Source organism: Lithobates pipiens, unplaced genomic scaffold, assembly GCF_037356315.1.
Source record: "Lithobates pipiens isolate NorthernLeopardFrog02 unplaced genomic scaffold, aLitPip1_a1.2 Scaffold_8, whole genome shotgun sequence".
In the NCBI taxonomy this organism is placed as follows: Eukaryota; Metazoa; Chordata; class Amphibia; order Anura; family Ranidae; genus Lithobates; species Lithobates pipiens.
The window spans coordinates 676,339,450-676,362,311 of NW_027507903.1; the positions used below are offsets into that span (position 1 = coordinate 676,339,450).

The following is a 22,862-nucleotide window of genomic DNA, read 5'->3' on the forward strand; positions in this document are numbered from 1 at the left end:
ATCTCCTCCTTTACTGTATAAAAGAGCCTGTATTCCTTCCAATAAAGATTTTCAGTTTGAACCTCAATACAGAGCCTCGTCCCGTATTTGGGGGAGAATTATTCGTATGGGTTCCTTGTTGTTCAGCTGATGGAAGTGTCTGGTAGCTGCTTTGGTGTTCGGGAAGGAAATGTCCTAAACGGCTCTAACCCCTTTCATACTTGGGGTGTCGTTACACTCACCTTGCAACAATTCCATCCCAATGCTGTAACTCCAGTGTAAAGGGAAGCTGAGCCTCCTCTAAGTGGGAATTCCAGTTACTTTCCTGGGTTCTTGAAGAGACCCTGTTATCAATTAAAAAAATGCAGGTAAAAACACATGTAGCACTCCCCCCCGAAGGAGCTGCTGGTTTGATTGGGCTTACCGTTACCTTCCCGACCCCGTGTGCGTCTAGGGGTTTCTCTCTGTCACTCTCTATCGGCCCCCCTCCCTCTCAGCATCTGTCTCAAACCCCCACTTTCTCTCACACTCCCACCTCTCTCTCTCACCCCCTCTCTCTTTCACACACACTCCCCTCTTTCTCTCACCCTTCTCTCTCACACACACACCCCCTCTCTCTATCTCACCCCCCTCTCTCTCTCGGCACCCCTCCCTCTCTCTCCGCCCCCTCACACTCTCTCAGCTCCCCTCCCTCTCTCTCATCGCCCCCTCCCTCTCTCTCAGCCCCCCTCTTGCTCTCTCAGCCCCCCGTCACTCTCTCACCCCCGTTCCCCCTCTTTCTCACACCCGCTTTCTCTCTCTCACTCACCCCCATCTCTCTCACACACAACCCTTCTCTTTCTCTCAGCCCCTCTCTCTCATGAATTGCCGTGTTGGCACTTTGCAACACAAAACCCACTTTCTTATTTCAGTTTGAGCATTCAGACTCAAAAAGGTTTGCAATCACTGATCTAGGATGTTTCCAAAGTAATATTTTATGCTGTACTTATATTTTTTTTTTTTTATCTTTGTATGATGTTGTACCAATAAAAGTATTACATCATTTTAAATATATGTGTTGTGATTATAAGTGCCCTTTAAAATCCCATGACCAATGCATTAGGGACATACCTCTCCATACTTTCTACCCCTGGTAATTACCCTTCTTTTACTTTTATATAATCCTAATACCGTTATTCTATACATTTTAACCCTTCAACCCAATAAACATGCCACACAGGAGTTTGGAGTATAACTGGCCATAGCAGCCTTTTATTAACACTCTTCAAACCAATAACTTAAATAACTTTATTAAATATATATATATATATAACAACTTTTTGGTAATGGCAATTTTAACGAACTCCCAGTCAGTTGGTCTTTGACGGTACCACGTTCCACCTTTTAAACATAACCTTTTTTACCATTACACTGCGGGACCACCTTTTACCATACCAGGCCTCCGGCCGTTTATAAGCCTGGAGACAACCACCTTCCCGCAATGTCACCAAATCCCGTATCCAGCCTACCCTTCCGCTGGGATACACCAAAAAAGGGGAGGGCCCATATCCCTATGAGCTCCCCCCCACATTTCCATCATCTGTTTCCTTTTGCCCCATCAAAGACCAAAAGACACCGCCGCTACTGCTGCTATGACGACCTTCAGCACCGAACCTGCAAGAAAACAAAACACAGACAACAGAACGACCACAACACCAATAACACCTCATCACTTTTTTTTTTTTTTTTTTTTATAAATTATGGGACGGGTGGGTGGGCAACTCTTTTTTCTTCTGAGACACGCTGCCTTGTCCGCTCCTCCCCTTCCTTTATATAATGCTCCGCCCCCCTTCCATTCTTCCTCTCTATACGCCACCTCCTTACCTCCCCTCCTCACATTAACCCCTTCCGCTCTTCCCCTCAGCCTTTGTCATGTCCGGCCCTCCACCCAGCCTCTGGCTTAGTTCCGTGCCTCTCTTTAAGGGAAATTAATTTTTTTTTCAGTGATAAAGGGATGTTGGCATGCAGTAGAGTACCCACATTGCCCCTACAAAATGTATGTCTGCATGCTGTGCCTGATTTCTTTTTATTATAATTTTACCGTCTTGGATAAACTGTGCGGCTATAACCATAACAATCCAGCGTCACCCACCTAATCCTCTTTCCTGCTCCCTCAGGCTCCTCTATTCCGTTATGCAGTGAGGGATGGAGATACTATGGACTCAGCTGTTACTACTTGTCTTCAGACTCAATACCATGGAACGCCTCCAAGAAAGAGTGCGAGAACAAGGGGGCCCACCTGGTGGTCATTAACAGCGAGGGAGAGCTGGTATGCACAGATATACACTTCCTATTGTATTAGTCCCACTGTCTGATCACATCACTGCCAGCAGTATTTGATTATTATGCTCCCAGCCTCACCCTGGGAAGAGATTGCCCAGTTTGCAGGACAACAATCTAAGCACTGGTAGACTGAGAGAGATTATGGCTGAGTCAGGTCAAATGAATAGTTAACCCTTTGCACACACACGGTAGCCAACACTACATGTTTTAACAGAAATCTGCACCCTTTATAGAATCTTTTGGTGAAATTCTGACATTTAAATAAATGTGTCACTTGCTGCCTCATCCAGACAGGAATGTAACAGAGCTTACACTGCTGAAGCTTCTTCACAGAGACAAAGTTCTTTCTAAATAGAGCGATCAGCTGCATGATTATCAAACATTGAAACAAAAAAAGGTGCAGGAATTATATACAGACAAAAATTAACTTTAATGGCAACCCAGTCTTAGTCCATAGGGTTCAATATCGGGTTGGCCCACCCTTTCCAGCTATTGTATAACAGCTTCAACTCTTCTGGGAAGGATGTCCACAAGGTTTAGGAGTGTGTCTATGGGAATGTTTCACCTTTCTTCTAGAAGCACTTTTGTGAGGTCAGGCACTGATGTTGGATGAGAAGGCCTGGCTCAAAGTCTCCCGCTGTCCAGAAGTTTTTGGAGAGTGTCTATGGGAATGTTTGACCATTCTTCCAGAGCATTTGTGAGATCAGGCACTGATGTTGGATGCGAAGGTCTGTTTTGCAGTCTCCACTCTAATTCATCTCAAAGATGTTCTATCGGGTTGAAGTCAGGATTCTGTGTAGGCCAGTCAAGTTCCTCCACCCCAAACTCGTTCACCCATGTCTTTATGGACCTTGCTTTGTGCGCTGGTGCGCAGTCATATTAGAACAGGAAGAGGACGTCCCCAAACTGTTCTCACAAAGTTGGGAGCCTGGAATTGTCCAAAATGTCTTGGTATGCTGACGCTTTAAGAATTCCCTTCACTGGAACTAAGGGGCCAATCCCAACACCTGAAAAACAACCCCACATCATAATTCCCCCTTCACCAAATGATTTGGACCAGTGCATAAAGCAAGGTCCATAAAGACATTGGCGATTTGGACCGAGGGCATTGATTAGAGGGGCAGCGCCCACGCGCCCCTAATGGAGCGCCCGCCACTACAATCCAGTGCTCCTCATCTCTTTTAGTGTTACAATGAAGACTTGATGGAGGTTCTAGCTCCTTCCTAGTATATTAAAAAGTAGAAAGAAAATGTTTGGTGTTCTAACCAGGCCAATGGCATGTTTAGGAGGTCAGCACAGGAAAGGAAAACCTACATTCTTCTCTAATTATAGGTTTCCTTTAGGGAGAAAAAAAAAAAAAACTTTCTTATGGATATCCTTCTGGCTTCATGGTTCAAGTATTACCAATACACCTGAGTAATTAAAAAAAAAAAAAAAAGACTCTTTATTCTGTGAATGGGAAATTATCTCTGAATGGAGGATGGGTGGATGATCGTTAGGTCTGCCCCATCCATTCATAGTTGGTGTTCCATTCATAGAAGCTGTAGTATAGTATGGCTTGTATGTCTGGAAAAACTCCATGTCTGTAAGGAGGTCCGCTCAACAGAAACTTCAAACCACCACCGGGGAAAACATCAGGTTTCTTTTACTCCAACCGTGAACTCAGGTCATATACCCCAAACGAGAGACAAACACCACAATAGTGTAAAACCTTTTTCACCAGAATTTATTAAAGGTAATGCACTTACATGAAAAGATGATTAAAACAGCATGTACTGGACACAATGGTTTCAGAGGTAGATTCTCCAAACGCGATGACAGGAAATGACACACGGCCAAAACATTGCTATTGTAGAATACATTTCCTCTCTCCTCAATTTTTCAACCTTGGCTTTGCTGTCCATTTTCTAAGGCTGACCTCAGGGGGGTCACGAGCCTGGAGATAAGTTGTGCCATGTCTTTGTCTCCGGGGGAAGATCACATTTGTGTTGGGGTGTGACGTGTTCTCACCACTTTAGTGGATTTCCTCCTGGTTCCCCAGTTTCCTACCCAAACCCTGAAATATAAAGGTAGACCAACTGTCATGTGACCTAATCAGCCATTGTGTGTATAATTCACCTTCTAACAACTTCAGTATTTTGTCTTTCTTAAGAATTTTCTTCGTGTGATCACAAACAAACAATCCTTTTGGATCGGTCTAACAGATGCGGATGGAACCTGGAGATGGGTGGATGGAACGTCTTATGACATAACTCCAAAGTAAGACATAGAAACCTCAATTATCGGAATCCTTCTCAAGATCTGGCAAAATGATCTGAAAAGGTGGCACACCAATGGATCCTTGAGCACATTGTTAAGACTTTAATTCACTTCACCCAGTGCTGTACAATACATTGTCACCCAGAAAACAATAATGTTCTGTGACATGGAGTGATAAGACTCAGGGGTAGATGTGTTTTTTTAGTGAAGTCCATGACAGGTTTAAGGGCCTGGTAGCCCACTTTTATAAAAACAGCTTAATGTAAAGTCCATAAACTTTCCCAGCTCACAGCATAAACAGGTAAAGAAATATCAAGCCACCTGGCTCTTTCTTCAGCAGTACTTCTGCTCTTAGTAATGTGTCCCTCAGACCAACGTCTCTTCAATGCACATATCTTCAATCCCATCAATGCACACAGCTCCTCATTAATGCACACAGCTCCTCATTAAGGCACACGGCTCCTCATTAAGGCACACAGCTCCTCATTAAGGCACACAGCTCCTCATTAAGGCACACAGCTCCTCATTAATGCACCCAGAGATACGGGCTCACACCCGTCTCCTAAGGTGAAGCCCTGTCTCCAGAATGGGAGTGCACCTCCCTCCTGGCTGGAGCCCTGAAATGTTCTCAGTCCTTCACACACACCCTGCTGGACTCCAACATATCCCAGGCATTGGGTTGGAGATTTCTTCTCTCCCAAGGCACTTTGACATCTCCAAACCTTCAGGAATACCAAAATCCCGGGAAAGCTGTAAAAATCGTTTTCTCAGCTCAAAATCCACACTCCGGAGTCCCGCACTCTGCACATGTGCGAACCCTGTGTCTTTTTTTCAACCATTTTTCCAGTGGCAGGACCTCAGTACATGTTTATTAATAATCTATGAGCCAGTCTTTATGAGCAAGCTCTTTTGAGCAGAACATACCAGTGGGGGGCTGGGTAGGGGGACTGACTCTGTAATAAAAGGTTCCAGCCGGGTGTTGCCTCTTCTCCTGATCTATGTACTTGATTTTCACCCTCTTGCCTCTTTGTGTGAGTGAAAGGTGAGCATCATAAAACCTGTGGATCCTATTGGAAATGCTTTCATATCCTTAAAGTGATACTAAAGTCTCAGTTTTAATAACAAATAACAAACATGTCATACTTACCTGCCCTGTGTAATGGTTTTGCACAGAGCAGCTCCTCCTCTTCACGGGTCCCCTGTCAATGCTCATGGCCCCTCCCTCCTGTCGAGTGCACCCACAAGGGGGCAGATATGGAGGCATGGTTTAGCCCCCTCCTCTCTCCTCATTGGCTGACTGTTTTTGATTGACAGCAGCAGGAGCCAATGGCATCACACTTCTGTCTCAGCCAATGACGAGGGAGCGTCCCAGGCAGTCAAAACGCTCCTGCAACATTGCTGGTTCGATATGGGGCTTTTTATCTTAATTAGGGATGGGCGGTAAACCCCCCAGTTCAGTTTTTGTTCTCTCTCCTGAGCCATGCTAGGCCACATGACCTTAAAGGGGTTGTAAAGGTTCGTTTTTTATTTTCTAAATAGGTTCCTATAAGCTAGTGCATTGTTGGTTCACTTACCTTTTCCTTAAATTTCCCTTATAAATGTTTTTTTTTCTTTGTTTTCTTTGTCTGAATTTCTCACTTCCTGTTCCTCCTCAGTAAGCTGTTCTGGCTGACTAACCACCGCTCGGATGATGGTGAGAAGTTTACTGAGGAGAAACAGCAAGTGAGATATTCTGACAAAGAAAAAAAACATTTAGAAGGGAAATCGAAGGAAAAGGTAAGTGAACCAACAATGCACTAGCTTAGAGGAACCTATGTAGAAAATAAAAAACGAACCTTTACAACCCCTTTAATTTGGAGGGAGGCCATGCCAGGGAGGACCCCCTGGCAAAGCACCTTATCCTCATGTTGATGAAGATAAGGGTCTGTTCCCCAGGACCATTGCCAATGGTTGTGGGGGTGTGTGGGGGAGCTCATCAGAATTTGGAAGCCCCTGTTAAAAATATGGGGGCCTACACATTCCGCTTCCCCTCGGGTTAATGAGTAGGAGGTGCATATTAACTTTTAAACCCATAAAGGCGGACACCCAAATAAAAACTAAAAATACCCAAAAAAGAGCCCCTCCTTGTAAATCCATCATCAATCAGGATGCCCTACGCCTGCTGGCTTGTCAGAATTAAAAACTGGGTTGACCTGATGTACATGGCTATTCCCAATGGTACTGCTTGCTGAATGACAGCTCCCTGAGCGGTCATCAGCTATATAACGGAAGGGGAGGGGAAAGTAGTGACATCATTGACAAAATATGGCCAATGACAGTTGCTGTTATCTCTGTCCCTTTGCCAATGTAACTGTAGATTCCTACCCATGTGAGTAATGTGCCACAGATGGTTGCTAGAAATGCAGTGGGCACCAACACTTGCTGCTTCTGTAGGAACCACTGACAGCAGGAAACTGTTATATTTATATATATATATATATATATATATATATATATATATATATATATATATATATATATATATATATAAAAGAAGTAGAAATACCACTTCTATAGATGATGCTCAGCTCCCAGGGCACAGGGGGCAAAACCTTTGGCCATTCTTCCAAACACCCTAACAGCCTAGGTTTAAGCCATGCCATTGGCTCATCCCTACTTCTCACATAGCCAATGTAGGAAAGAGATGAGGGAAAGAACTCCTCACATAGACCAATAGGTAAAGGAGTGAAGGAGAAGAACTTCTCACATGAAGGACCTGGAGGAGAAAACTCTTCACATATTCAATCAGGGAAAGAGGTGGGAGGAAGAACACATCACATAGCTAGGGGCTATGTATGAATGGGGTTGGCCACCACTGATCTAACCTTAGTAGATTGTACCATTGAATTGTAGTGTGTGGTCAGTTCTCTTGCAGCCAATCACAGTTGTTGGGCTCACGCCTTTTAAATCTCATTTTGTAGCATTTCTGAGGTCCCAGTTCTGCTCAGTTCCTGTATTGATCTAAAACCTTATTGTCACTTCTGTCCTTCAGGTTCTGGGCACAGACTCAGCCCGATGATTGGAAGGATCATGGTTTCAAAGGAGGGGAAGAAGGGGAAGATTGTGCTACGTTAAGGAATGGATATGACTGGAATGATCTTCACTGTTCTGAAAAAATAAAGTACATCTGTGAGAAGAAGATCTTCTGATATGGACTGAAGGACACCAGAGGACACCTGATATCTCTATCTACTGTACCTTTGCTGCACCTCCATCATACTTCAGCCATATAGAATCTACTACTATATAAAATAATGCTTCAGGATATGCTGGGACTTGTTGTTCTTCTAGAATTGGAGGATCTCAGAGCGTTCAATCTGCTGTTTTCAAGTTGAACTCCAACCTTTTCTTTAGTCTTGCACAGTTGTATAGGGTCCTGTATTTCACCACATGCCGTGAGCATCTCACAATGTGCATTAGAAGCTACAAAGAGTCAGATAGAGTCCCCCCTAATTTCTTGGCTGGAGGAGGTCCAGTGTCACCTAGGTCTCTCCTCCCCAGCCTGAGTGTCCCTGACCCACCACAAGTCATTCATTGAATTTCAGTTCTTTCAAACATGGAGGCTCAGCATTACATGTGGGTGTTATCTAGGGTGATCTGCATGCAAACCAGTGAGTCACTGACCTTCTTGAGACGTACCATTTCACATGTTATCAACATGGGGGGGGGGGGGGGGTTATCTTGCCAGAGGGGACAAGGCCTTTATCCACTTCGATACCGGTCACTTTACCCCCTTCCTGCTCAGGCCAATTTTCAGCTTTCAGCGCTGGCACACTTTGAATGACAATTGTACAGTTATGCAACACTGTACCCATATGAACTTTTTATCTTTTTTTTTCACATAAAAAAAAGCTTTCTTTTGCGGGTATTTTATCCTCCCTGGGTTTTCTACTTTTTGCTAAATAAACAAAAAAAGTTGGAAAACTTTGGAAAAGAATGTGTTATTCTTCATTGCTGTTATAAAACTTTGCAAATAAATAATCATTTTTCAAAAATTTAGGCCAAAATGTATTCTGCTCCATTTCTTTGGTGAAAATAACCCAAATCAGTGTATATTATTTAGTCTATAGGTAAGTTATGCAAACTATGGCATATATATATATATATATATATATATATATATATATATATATATATATATATAAATATATATATATAGATGAAAATTGTTCAATCCTGATGTACTGACGGCCTATCGCATTTCTTAAGGCCCGAAAACCTCAAGACATTACAAATACCCCCCCAAATTACCCCTTTTTGAAAAGTAGACAGTCCAAGGTATTTAGTAAAAGGCATGGAAAGTTTTTTGAAGTTGTAATTTATCACAATTGTTGGGAAAATGAATATATAAAAAAAAAAAAAAAAATCACTTTTTATTTTTACATACTTACAGTATAATAGTACATCATATAACGGGAGTGGCGGTGATCAGGGACACCGACTGTTGAAAGTATGTAAAAAAATAAATAAAAACGTAACCGCTTCCGGACCAGCCACAGCAGTTTTATTGCTAAGTTGGCTCCCCTGCGTGAAACTACGTTACTGTACGTGATCTCGTGGGGAACGGACAGCAGGAGCTCGTGCGCGTGCGCCCACTGCACAGCGGGGGTGCTGATGCTTGTGGCCCACGGTCACGCTGACCGCCGGCCACGAGCGATCGTGACCAGGAGACACAGAACAGAGGCGAGTGTATGTAAACACACACTTCTGTGTTCTGTTCTGACCCACGATTCGTCACTTCCTGTCGTTAGTCCCTCCCTCTTCAGTTAGAATCACCTCCCAGGGAACACAGTTAACCCCTTCACCGCTACCCCTAGTGTCAACCCCTCCACTGCCAGTGACATTTTTACAGTAATCAATTCATTTTTAATCGCACTGATAGCTGTATTAATGCCAATGGTTCCAAAAAATGTGTCAAAACTGTCCGATGTGTCCACCATAAAGTTGCAGTCATGATAAAAATTGCGTCATTACTAGTACATTACGTAGCCATTACCAGTAAAAAAATAAATAATAAAAATGCTATAAATCTATGCCCTATTTTGTAGACGCTATAACTTTTGCGCAAACCAATCAATAAACGCTTATTGCAAAAAATTTTTTACCAAAAATATGTAGAAAAATACATATCGGCCTAAACTGAGGAAAAAAAATAGTTTTTTTTATATATTTTTGGGGGATATTTATTATAGCAACATTTTTTCCCACAAATAGAGATTTCTTTTGGTGGTATTTGATCGCCTCTGCGGTTTTTTATTTTTTGCGCTATAAATTAAAAAATAGCGACCCGGATCCCCAAACACTTTTTATGAAAATAACTTGCATATTAACCCTTACAATTAGCACTTTTGATTTTTCACGTTTGTGTCCCATAGACTTTAACGGTGTTCGCGTGTTCGAACAAATTTTTTGATTTTCGCCTGTTTTGGTGCGAACCAAACCGGGGGGTGTTCAGCTCATCCCTAATCAAGAGTACCTCTATAGGATTACTGTGTGAAGGCACCACCAACACATCCATGTTTCCCCTACCTGTTACTTCTATCCCAAGTCAGTGAAAGAGACACCGGACTCTAACGAAGAAATCTCTAATCTTGTCTAGAGTGCACTACATTGTGGTCTCATCATACAAACTGGCTCCCCAAGCCATTGTCTGTAAAAGAAAGCTGGCAGGGATTGGCATTTTTTTTGCTTTATAAATGTCATTATTGCTGCAGCAGGTTCTATACATGGTACAGATGTGCCACTTTACAGGCAGCATAAGGGGACTCCCCAGACACTATATTTAAAGCAATTTTTCATTTTTATTGATATTTCTCATTTTTGTGGTTTCACTTTAAACCAAATCACTGCTCATTTCAAAATGATGTTTTTTGCAAACTTTGTGTTCATTGATACATGTCCCCCAGGGCAGTACCTGGACCCTCATAACCATTGTATGCCCAATACTTGCATATAAGCCTTCAAAATGGGCACTTTTGATTTTTTTCAGTTCAGGTTCCATAGACTTCAATGGGGTTCATTATTCTATTCTGAACTTTTTCAAAGTTCGAAAGTTCTGCCACAAACCGAACCAGGGGTCGTTCAGCCCATACCCATACTGTGTTAAATGTGCAATAAGACACTGCAATATACTGCGGTAAATGTGCACTAACGCACTGCAATATACTGCGGTAAACATACAGCAACGCACTGCAATATACTGCAGTAAACGTGCACTAATGCACTGAAATATACTGCGGTAAACATGCAGCAACATACTGCAAAATAATGCGGTAAACGCGTGCTAACACAGTGAAATATACTGCAGTAAACGTGCATTAACACACTGAAATATACTGCAGTAAACATGCAGCAACGTACTGCAATATATTGCGGTAAATGCGTGCTAACGCAGTGAAATATACTGCAGTAAACGTGCAGCAATGCACTGCAATATACTGCGGTAAACGCACATTAACGCACTGAAATATACTGCGGTAAAGAAGCAGCAATGCACTGGAATATGCTGCGGTAAATGTGCAGCAATGCATTGGAAAAACCTGTGCTGACAAAATAAACTGACACTGAAGTAAAAATGAATGGTCGCACTACACTCACACTGAACTATCCCTAGAGTCACACTAAACTGATACTTTACACTGACAATAGAATCAGATTAGCTCACTCTAGCCCACTAACTGTCTAGTAGCACTGAACAGAGTCCTGTTCTATCTCTCTCCACACCAATATCACACTACAAATGGCCACTGTGGAAACAATACTTTTATAGTGCGGGGTGGGACTAAGAGCAATACTGAGCCATGAGTGGATAGAGTCATCGTGACAGTGTCCAATCATGGCTCTGACAGTGCAAAGCTTTCATGGCTTCAGCCAATCAGGACTTCCAATGCACTGTGCAGTGGCGCAGTGCGTGGTGGTCATTCAGGGGGCTGAAACAAACTGTCAACCTCCCTGATAATTTGGGTGTTCTTTGAACGGGCAAATAGCCAATGTTCGGCCCAAACTCATGCTTGGGCCGAACCATTCACACAACTCTATGTACCCACAGACTGTCCTAGTCTACAAACTATATATTGTCCAGTAATGTAACTGAAACATACAAAGGTGGATGAAAAGAGCCGGAGATTTTGACTGGGAGATCTCATCGATGGAGAACTGAAGACATAAAAGAAGCCAGCCAGGCTACACCTATAATAAAGTCTAATTTTGGGTGAAATGACCCATTAATGAAATCCTTTAGGGCTGGCAACATGTTTATTTTTTCTTGGTGAAATGTTACTTCCTGTCTGTTATGTTTCTTCCCGCTCTGGTTTGTGGTTGGAGAAGCGGAGATGGTCAGTATGAGGAAATCTCTCTTAACAGAAAACATTTCCGGTTCTCATATAGTGAACAGCACAGAGCACACTTATCAACGGAGAGCAATGAAGAGGAACAAAGAGATTGAGATGATGTCAGGTAATCTACATATAATAATCATTGTACTGGGACCAGTACCCACATCACATGATATGTCACCTGAGACTGGGAGGAAGTTGGGAGTTTTGGTTTCAGTTTAATTCTTAGTTTTATCTGGTAAATGTGACATTTAATTTGCTTATATTTTGCCTTTTCTCTTCTCATTACACTCCTTATTTTAGACTCAGTGATATCATCACTGGGTATCTGTGCTTCTCTATGCAATGCTGGAAGGACATGGCTGGTGGGAGGGGATGGCAGGGCTGTACATAGCTATTCATTTATTGAATTAGTTCATTTATTTACAATGTTGCCACTTTTATTGCACATTGTTATTTATGCACAGGACACTATTTTTTTAACTATTTCCCACCCAGGTCAATTCTGGCATTTCCCTCCTATGTGTAAAAATGTATCTTTTTTAGAAAATTACTCAGAACCCCCAAACATTATATATATATATAGACTTTAATGGGGTTCAGTATCCTGTTTAGAACTTTTTCGATGTTCGAAAGTTCTGCCGCAAACCGAAACGGGGGTCGTTCAGCCCATGTCTATACTGTGTTAAACCTACAATAACGCACTGAAATATACTGCGGTAAACCTGCAATAACGCACTCCAATATACTGCAGCAAACGTGAAATAAATATATTCATGTTTTTCATATATATATATGTATGTATATGTATAGGTATATATATATATATATATATATATATATATATATATATATATATATATATATATATATATATATATATAGATAGATATAGATATATATATAGATATAGATATATATATATATATATATATATATATATATATACATACACACAGTATCTCACAAAAGTGAGTACACCCCTCACATTTTTATAAATATTTTCTTCTATCTAGAAATGACACTTGTCTACAATGTAAAGTAGTGAGTGTACAGCTTGTATAACAGTGTAAATTTGCCGTCCCCTCAAATTAACTCAACACGCAGCCATTAATGTCTAAACCGATGGCAACAAAAGTGGGCGCAAAGGAGGTAAAAGTCATTTGGCGCCAGACACTTCTGTAATGCAAAATAGGTTTTATTTCTTTTAACAGTCCTTTTATATTTTGTAGGGGAAAGAGGGTTGGGGCCAGGACACCCTTAAGTAGTTGCAATTTCAATAGGCAGAGTCCGAGACTTCAATAGGAGGACAGCAGTACAGGGAGAGTCCCCAGCATTCCTGCAAGGCACCACTTCTACATGGGCAGGGTTGCTGTCTCCTCTGGTAACAGTCTTTTAATAGTTTCTAACTCAGTTCTTTCAGCCCCACTAGAGATGTTACTTGTAGTTCTTCAATGTCGAGCTCCTGGTCTCTTACTATACCCACTGATTCACTGACTATGAATTGCTTGAGCTCCTCCAAGGTTAGCGGTGGTATCCCCTCAAGCGTCACCCCCAATTCTCTACTGGGTCCCTAGCTTCGCACTCCAGGTACTTCTCAAGATTCACCCCTGCTGACCGCCTTGGGCCCTGGCTTGACACACAAGGTTGCTCTGCAAGCATCTCCTCCACTGGTTGGGTCCCTGACTTGATCACCACCTGAAGTTTCCAGATTCTCCACCATGCCCTTTCGGTGAGAGTATGATTCAGGTACTTTCTTCAGTTACTCACTGTGGTCCTTGGTAAAGGTGACTGGTCCCTTCGTATCGACAGCTTCCCTTCTACCTCCGACCACTGACAGGTTCTCCGGCCGTCAGAACTGCCACTTTTGGTTGGACTGCAAGCTGCAGTCCCAACCCTGTACTGCCCTCTTACTTCTGGATAGGCCCTCACACAGCCTGGCAACCAAATGCCCCTAGGATAAGCCCAATCTCCGGACTCGCAGCCCAAGCTAGACGACACGCGTCCACCCAGGTGGCAGTCTGGATGGCACAGAACACAGATTACCTGACCTCGCCCGAATATATAGGCTCTCCCAGCAGGCCAAGGGATTAAAGAAAACCCCTGCCCATGGGCTGGGACATCCACATACCCATAACCTGACCTTGAATTGCCCTTCTCATATCTAGAACCACCTGGTACCTGACCACCTAGTGGTAGAAGAGAAAAGTGCAACAAGGCTTAGGGAGAACTCAATAGATCTCTATCAATCAACCAAGATAACTACTCTTGGCAAGTAAATTCGTGAGGAGCTCCCTGACTAAACTCCAGGGTGCTACAGGTGATTAGTAATGCAAACAAGTATATTAGAACTCAATCAGAGTCCATAAACCACTGAGATTAAATATCCTGTTCATGAGCGGGCACGTGTTTTTATGCAGTAAGAATCTACAAACTATCACAGAACTCCATACACTTCCTCTTTATTGTGGCATTTTACGTTCTTAAAAATGCAGTATGTGGCAACACCTTATTTACTGAAGTCTCTGAAGATAACATCAACAGATATTGAGGGTGAAGATCATGCAATGCACAGAATCGTGTTTGACCACAGCGTGCAAAGAGGGGAGCTGAAATAAATAATGTTTAGTATCCTTATAGGATGTGTAACCGATAGGATTATTTTATTCCCTCCTTTTGTGGTCTTTTTCATCACCATTGTTTTGTGATATCTGTTTAATTAGTGCCAAGAAATTTCAATTGGTCAGGAATCTAGTCAGTTGATACCTGCTATCTTCTACTTTTTACCTGTGCTTTAGTTCTTTTAGGACTACTGAACACCTCCCCTCTAAGTTAGGAGGGTGGTGTTGGGGGTGTTCTACAGCATTGTCGTATAGTATATATACTATATGTGTATATAAATGTCACAAAAGTGAGTACACCCCTCACATTTTTTGTGCCAACACTGAAGAAATGACACTTTGCTACAATGTAAAGTAGTGAGTGTACAGCTTGTACAACAGTGTAAATTTGCCGTCCCCTCAAAATAACTCAACACACAGCCATTAATGTCTAAACCGCTGGCAACAAAAGTGAGTACACCCCTAAGTGAAAAAGTCCAAATTGGTGCCTTTGGCCAATCATGGCTCAGGGGGACTATGTTCACGCCCCACACTATATAAGGCTGCTTACACGGCGGCCCCGTGTAGTGCTGTTGTTGCGGACAGATATATGTATATATATACACACACTCTGCATTTAGCCTAGACTATATATTTAGTGTCTACTCTATACTCTATATTCAGTCAGTGCATGCAGTGTATTAATATATATATATATATATATATATATATATATATATATATATATATACTCTGCATCCAGTGCTACAGTGCATTCGGTAGTGTACTGTTTCTACTACACTTCTGGTGGTGTACACCTTATACAATACATTGCAGCCATTGTACAGTTGCTAATAAAGTGCAGGCAGTCTACACAGTATCTAATACAGTGTGTAGACATCAGGCGGTGTATTAATATATATACACAGTCTAGTATATATATTTATACTCTGCATTCAGTGTAGCCTATACCTACAGTGCATTCCATGGTTTACTGTTTCTAATACACTTCAGGCAGTGTACAATACAGTGCAGCCATTGTACAGTTGCTAATACAGTGCAGGCAGTGTACACAGTATCTAATACAGTGTGTACAGTTTCTACTACACTTCTGGTTGTGTATACAGTATACAATACAGTGCAGCCATTGTAAACTTTCTAATACACTTCAGGCAGTGTACACAGTATATATTACAGTGTAGTGTGGTGTGCAAAACAAAAAATACATCATATCTGGAAGGCTACCAAGGAGAGGCAGACGCGTGGACACGGTGCATCCTCTGCAGGTGGCCATGGGGCACGGTTGTCTGTTATGCTGCTGCTGGCCGTGTTATTGAGCCACAACATGCAGAAGAGTTGGTGGAATGCATAACAAAAGCCATAACAAAAGCCATCCTCATCCTCCTAATCCTCTGTCACCCAGGCTCCGAGTAGTTTGCCTCCCAACGCAGTTGCCAAAGCAGCCTATTCCACCTGCTCCTTGTCCACAGTCACTCCTTTCCTAGTCCCACCATCATGCACTGAGGATTCCCCAGAATTATTTGACCACAGTGTCGGTTATATGCTGCTGTAGGATGTGATTCATATGATGGTTCACAGGTTGAGGAAGGGAGTAACGTGAGCCTAGAGAGATGGGGTGCCACAGAAGAACAAGAAACTGGCAGTCATGTTCCCCCAGCTGAAGCATGCTGCCTGGAACAACAGCATTTCTTAAAAGTAGAGTGGTCTGTACATATATTTAGATATGGTGTTTCTAGGCTATATGTAGAACCAAAGAGCAAAGAGTACATACAGTTCTTGGGTCCCAGTTATAACTGCAACAAGGGCTTCAACAAACCAGGGACAGTAAGGCTCCCAGAGCTGAGTTTCAATTAAGAGAACAGTGGAAGAAAAAAAGGAAAAGCCAACAAGAAAGATAGAAAGAAGAGATAGTTGGGAAGCAGAGAGAAGAAAGAATAAGAGAAAAAGAATATTGATCGAATGGACCACACCCGACCCCATGAGAAAAGGCCAGCCTCAAGGCAAAAGAGGTATCTGCATATATCAGGCCCAGGATTCCCAGATAACTTCAAGTTTTTCAGAAGTATCCATAAGGATGCTTACCATTGTCTCCTGCGCCATAATCCAGGAGATTTTCCTTTTTGACATGTATAAAGAAACATGGGGCTGTTTCCAAGCCTGAGCTATGGTTAATTTTACCCCAGTAAGAATAAACATAATAAGAGGATAGGTACATTTAGAGGCGGAGCTAACTGGAAAATTGTCACAACGTGTCGGGGACCTGGGGGTTCTTTGGACAGTACCTATTGCATGAGCCACCAGGAATCTTCCCTTAAAGTGATTGTAAAGCTTCAAATATTTTTCTTTTTTAAATAACAAACATGTTATACTGACTTACCTCCACTGTGCAGTGTTTTGCACAGAGTGGCCCTGAACACGACTTCTGGGGTCCCTCTGCGGCTCTTTGGGCTCCTCCCCACATCAGATAACCCCCTAGGAGAAGCACTCTCCTGGGGGGTTACCTTGCAGACACGTTCCTGAGTCCAGCATTCGGCGTCCATAGCCGCTGAATGTATGACTCAGCCCCGCCCAGCGTTATTGGATTAGTTTGGCAGCAGCGGGAGCCAATGGCTGCGCTGCTATCAATCTATCCAATCAAGTGCTGAGAACTCCAGGCAGAGGAACAGTGCGTCCTCGTCGCTGTAAATTACAGGGCTCAGGTAGGTAAAACAGTTAGGCTGGTCTCCTAATACTGACTGCAGTATCTCCACCGTCCCTCCACCTGATACTGGGATAACAAGACTACCGGTCAGGAAACCGGAGTGACGGCTGGAATCTCCTGGCAGACCTGACTTAAATTCAATAATGCAATCTGAGGGGATTTATGTACTGGTATGCCCATGATTTTATGAATCAGTTGGAAGATCTTATTCCAGATTCCCCTAATCCTAGGGGAATCCCACATATATGCATCATTGAACCTATCATTTGACAGTTCTGGTAGCAGAGAGGTAAAGATGAAGGATATAATTTAGCTAAATTGGACAGGGACAAGATACCATCTCATCAAGACTTTCACTTTTTGCCTCTACCGGAGCTGTGATTAATATTCCATGGTAAGCACAGGCAGAGGCTCTATTCCAGTCTTCCAGATCCTATTCCTGACCAAGATCCCTCTCCCATTCTAGCATGTAGAGGAATTTTGTATGGGCCATGGCCAATGACTTGTAGATCACTGAAATCCCCCCCCCCCCCTCTGCTCCATGACTTGTCCACACCAGAACTCGTAGTTGGTAATACTCAGCGGATCCAGTTTTGATGACCATAATTTATGGAGGAAATTAAAAATTTGGCAGAACCAAAACTTTTCAGATAGTGGCATATCTAATTTACTAACACAATATGCGAAGGTAAGTGGGCCCCGTGGACTTAATAAAATGTCCAATTCTGTACAACCCTTTGTCCAGCCACCATTTGAAGGTTTTTAATTTCTAAACCTGGAAGGGAAGAGGGGGTTACGAAAGAGATGTGATAAAGGATGCCAATCCGAGACAATTATTTGATACATTTAATTAATTTTGACTGGAAGCACCAGAAAATGATCTTTGACAATTGGCATGGTTAGGGATCTAAAGAGATAAAGGAACTTAAAATATTCCTTTTAGATGCGTAACTAAACATATCGACACTGTTATATTCAATGCTATGGATTTTCAAAAGTTTACTCGAAGGTCCAAAATCGTGCTGAAGTCATCTAATAGGGTACATTGGGGAGAGAGGTGAGAGGGGCAGTGAGGAATAAAATGATATCATCTGCAAAAAGAGAGCATTTGTTCATTTATGTCCCACACTGAACCCTGTGAATGTCTGGGTGTTCTCTGATTGCAATATCTAACGTTTTGACGGCTATGGCAAAAATTAGGGGGGACAAAGGACATCCCTATCTCATGCCCTTAAAGATTGGGAAAGAATCTGAGTAGTATCCCTGTAGCTGCATTTTTGCTTCAGAATTTGAATAAAGAGCCCCTATCACATTAAGAAAGCTTTGACTGAATACTCATCATTGTAAGATCGTAGAAAGGTAGGGCCAAGAGACCGAATCAAAGGCTTTCTGTAGATCTAAAGAGAGGAGGAAGCCTTCTTGGGAGGGTCCTCCATCCCAGGTAGATCTCAAATGATAGACGATATCAATCGCTCTCCTGATTTGGTCAGGGCCTTGCCTACTCAGAATAAAACCTACTTGGTCCTTGTGTATATAAAGGCCAATAAATGAGGAGATGCAGTCAGCAAGGATCTTTGTCAGAATCTTTAGATCATTATTTATCAGAGATATGGGTCGGTAGTTAGCAACTGAGCTCAGGTCTTTACCTGGTTTGGGGATTACAGAGATAAAATGCAACAGTTTAATGACCTTTCTAACTTGGGGGCAGGGTGGCAGAGAAATATTGACTTCTTGAGCAGAGATCGATGTTTCAAGTCTGTCTCAGTGCCAGTCCTCAGCTTTAGGGACCCGGATCAAGTCCAGAAAAGAGTCTAAGGCAGTGCTGAATAGTTTCTTATAAAATGCGTGGAAGGCTTCAATAATGTGTTGAGGGTTATGAGAGACTACCTCCTGCAATCTTGATTTTAGGAAAAATGTGAAACCATGGTTTAGGGGTCAATCTAGCAGCCAAACTTGGAATCTGTTTTATCCTTCTGAAAGTAGAAACAAGCCGCACTTCATCGTAGGCTCTTTTATGCTTTGGAAGTAAGAGCTAGATTTAGAGCCATACACGCCGCATCTAATCAATCCATTGCTACAAATTTGGGATTGCGCTTATGTTGTTTACTCAAGTATAGAAAGTCTTGCTTTATTTTTACGATATCTTCTTTTTGTGTTTTTCACAAACACAACGATATCTGGATAATCTTGCCCCTGATGGTGGCTTTGTGGGCTGCCCTGCATAGCTTTTTCAATCTCTAGAGCGTGTATGGGGTTACTAAGGATGGAAGGATTCAGCTTCCAGCCATCACCTCCAGTTGGAGCGAAGGGCCGTTGGATTATCAGGAACACCAAAGAGTGGTCCAACCAAACAGAGTTCCTAATGAAAGACTTTGTTACCAACGGGGTGTGCACAGTTGAAATGAAAATATGGTCAATCCTAGCAAAGGAATTACAGTATGTGGGCTGGAGTAGTGAGTACAGTCCTGCATAGTCGGGTTAACTTCACTCAGACATCAACTAGTCCCTGTTGGTAAATCTGTCTAGCAGTGGAGAGGCTCTGTTTGGATGAGCAGATAAGACCCCCACCCAGAGGGCAGGATTTGTCTAACCCCATGTCGAAAGCTGTATTCGATGTCCTGACCATAGATAACTATGCCCTCAACTGGGGAGCCCAGGGATCGGAATAGAGATAAAGAACCAGGCCTGACCCTGATTAGGCACGTAAACTGATATGAAAACTGATATGAAAGAGTAATGTTGGTTCTCTATAAGACCCTTAACAAGTGAAAATCTACCTTCTGGGTCCTTATATTCAGAGTGAAATACAAATTTACAATTATGCAAGAAAATTATTGCCACCCCCTTGGTTTTATGCTCCGCGTTTGCCAGGTAAAAGGTAGGGAACTTGGGATGGATGAATGAAGGATTGTACTTTAGAAGAAAATGAGTTTCCTGAAGGAAAATAATATAAATATTTTGGTTTTGTAATATTGAAAAATGTTCTGGCGGAATTTTTTTTCTGGGGAGTTTAGTCCTTGCGTGTTGTGAGATACGACATGCAAGGAGGGGTTCAGTGAGGTGGGACTAGCCATGGACAGGAGCAATTTAGGGAGCAACTGCCAATGAAATATCATCACTTATCCAGAACAATCAGAAGATCTTGAGACAGAGTTAAAGCAACTGGTGTGGACTATCTCAATCTGTGGACCAGAGATCGGACAAGGCCACACAGATCACTAGAAATAAAGGAAAGTTAGTATGAAAGAGAAAGTAAAGAAAAGGAGTGAAGAGAAGACATATCAGAGCACAAATGTTGGGATGAGACCTGGCCCACCACACCTTCAGATACCAAAAAAAGTCCCTCCTCTAATACAGAGGGTGAATTCCTGACCAGGAGAAGAAGCAATAACCACGTCTCTGAGACGGGAAGAGGTGCATGCGTACTGTTCCAGCCGCAGCACTCCCCTATGGAATAAACAGGTTAGAAGCACAAAGAATGGGGGCATCACAAGTAATTTCTGCACATCCAACACTAATCATATGGCCTGGGTGGGATGATTAAGGGGTTACCGGAAGGAAAGAGGGAAAGGGTAGAGGAAATGAGGGGAGAAGGGGATACTGGGGGGCCGTGGGGAAAGGGGGGGGACGTAATGTCCTGTAAATGAAATCAGCTTGTCACTCAGTAAAAGTGTCCTGTAAATTAAATCAGCTTGTCACTCAGTAAACTGGGAGTCCAAAGTTTCAAGAAGCACTCTTAAGAGGAAAGTAACAAAACGGACATATAGGGGGTATCTGGGCAGATCTGGGCAAAAGGGGACAGGCGAATGTTAATAAAGCAATAGGAGTAGCGAATAGGTAAGTCCCCACAAACAGTCCACATATCAAGATAGCAAAATGAGTTAACAGTGGGCTTGTCCGACCAGCTCCAGCTGAGTCAAGCACTGAGTAGAACTACCCAATCTGGACAGGGTAGTAGATCTGTATGAAGGAGCAATGAAAAATAAGTTGGAAAAAATTGTTGAACATAGTAACAAGAATCCGAAAAAAGACTGTGTCCAAGTTCCACTGTAGGGAGAACAAAAATAGGGTTATGACCCTAAGTGAAGAAGGTATAGATAATCTATGCTTCAAAGGAATCCAGGGTTTGTCCTTCTTTATTGGTCTTGGGTTTTTGCCATACAGGGGTAAGAGGGCTAGAAGGGGACTGGTGTTTTGCAGCACCAGAGGAGGAACCAGTTGAGGATGACGGTGACCCCTTGGAGATAATGCCCAGCCTCAGCAGTAGGTTTTCACCCTCAGAGAAGGAAGAGGATCCGCATGGTTTATTTTTAAACTCAAATTTAAGGCTGGAGGGGAAGAGCCACCTGTACTTGATGTCCCTCTGCCCCAGCATTGAAAGCAGTGGTTTAAGTGACCGTCTCCTCTGGATTGTGGAGGGGGGAGATTTCGGTGAAGATCTGGATAGGATGACCCAGTAGCTAGAGTTGGGGGGTAAACAGGCTCTCTTCATTGACCACATAAAAATGGGGGCCCCATGGGCTTGATCAAGTTCATGCAGGTATGGTCGAATGTCCAGGATAAGTTCCTTAATAAGAGAACACACAGCATCAGGAATATCAGTAACGGTTTCTATCAGACCCCAGATTCTGAAATTATACCTCCTGGACCTGTTTTCAAGGTCATCAATATTAGCTAGGGCAGTCTCAAGTTGATTGCATAGATCTTGGATAAGGACTGTGTTTTGGTTGGCTCTAGCGACAGTGGCATCCAGTTTGGACTGATAGCTTCCATGCGAGAACCAAAATTCTGAATATCAGAATTTTATGTCAGATGTAATTTTGATTGCCGTGTGACATAAGTCACGGTCTAGCATTTCAGCAAATTTGGTAAAAATAAATGTTGTGTCTAAATGCTGTGATGGGTGGACACCAGAAGCTTGTGTCAGGACCCCAGGCTGTGGGGGGGGGGGGGGGAGGAGAATTCATAGGGGTTAATAGAAGATAATCTATTGTCTGTTCAATGAGGGACTCCATGGATGCTGGGGAGGTGGGTCCCATGTAGGTGGTACACACAGGTGTTCCTGCTGTTAAGATCGACTGCTGGGGGCCCGAAAGATGTCCCCGGCTGGAGCTGCCTTGTGGAGTTGCTGAGCCTCCACCATTTTGGAAATCTCGGCAAGAATTGAGCCCGTAAATCCAGACGGGCTGTCACCACTGACATTTAGAGGGATGGGAGATAGTCCCCACCATCAGGCAGCAGAGGAGGTGTGTGCTGGAGGATACCACTGGTTACAGGGAGCGCTGGGCAGCCAGAGCGGGATGGAGCTCCCAGGCTAAGTATCCATCTTCAGGTACTCCGCACATACGCCTCCAACATTACTACAAATAACAGTCAAGAAAGCCATGATGGTCTCTGCCAACTTAGTGAAAAGATGTATGTGAAAATAAAGCTGGTTAATGAGATTTGGACAGACCTGGGTCTTCTGAATTACTGTTGCTGGATAGTCTAAGATCGCTGTTTGTTATGTGTTTTATTTTCCAGTAGGTCTTTTCCATTGTTCTATGGTTTGTCTGTCTGATTATCTCTTGTAGAAGAGATTAATCTAGTGAACACTTTAACTTGTTA

General features: G+C 42.8%; 2 protein-coding genes across 5 annotated transcripts in view; both read left to right on the forward strand.

The window, feature by feature from the left end:
* The window catches only part of LOC143961998 (C-type lectin domain family 10 member A-like), a 61,132-nt gene extending 52,543 nt beyond the window's left edge, over positions 1–8,589 (forward strand). For 2 of the 3 annotated variants that reach the window (XM_077471341.1, XM_077471343.1), the window contains 3 exons: positions 2,136–2,287; positions 4,454–4,560; positions 7,592–8,588. In XM_077471341.1, the coding sequence (XP_077327467.1) occupies positions 2,136–2,287; positions 4,454–4,560; positions 7,592–7,748 (416 nt within the window). In that variant the 3' untranslated portion in view covers positions 7,749–8,588. Of the gene's footprint in view, positions 1–2,135; positions 2,288–4,453; positions 4,561–7,591 lie in introns of all 3 variants that reach the window. The other variant, XM_077471342.1, reaches the window with a different exon arrangement.
* Positions 8,590–11,984: 3,395 nt separating this feature from the next.
* Positions 11,985–22,862, forward strand: part of LOC143964303 (C-type lectin domain family 10 member A-like) — a 62,561-nt gene continuing 51,683 nt past the window's right edge. For both annotated transcript variants that reach the window (XM_077474001.1, XM_077474002.1), the window contains exon 1: positions 11,985–12,054. In XM_077474001.1, coding sequence (XP_077330127.1) covers positions 12,021–12,054 — 34 coding nt within the window. In that variant the 5' untranslated portion in view covers positions 11,985–12,020. The remainder of the gene's footprint in view (positions 12,055–22,862) is intronic.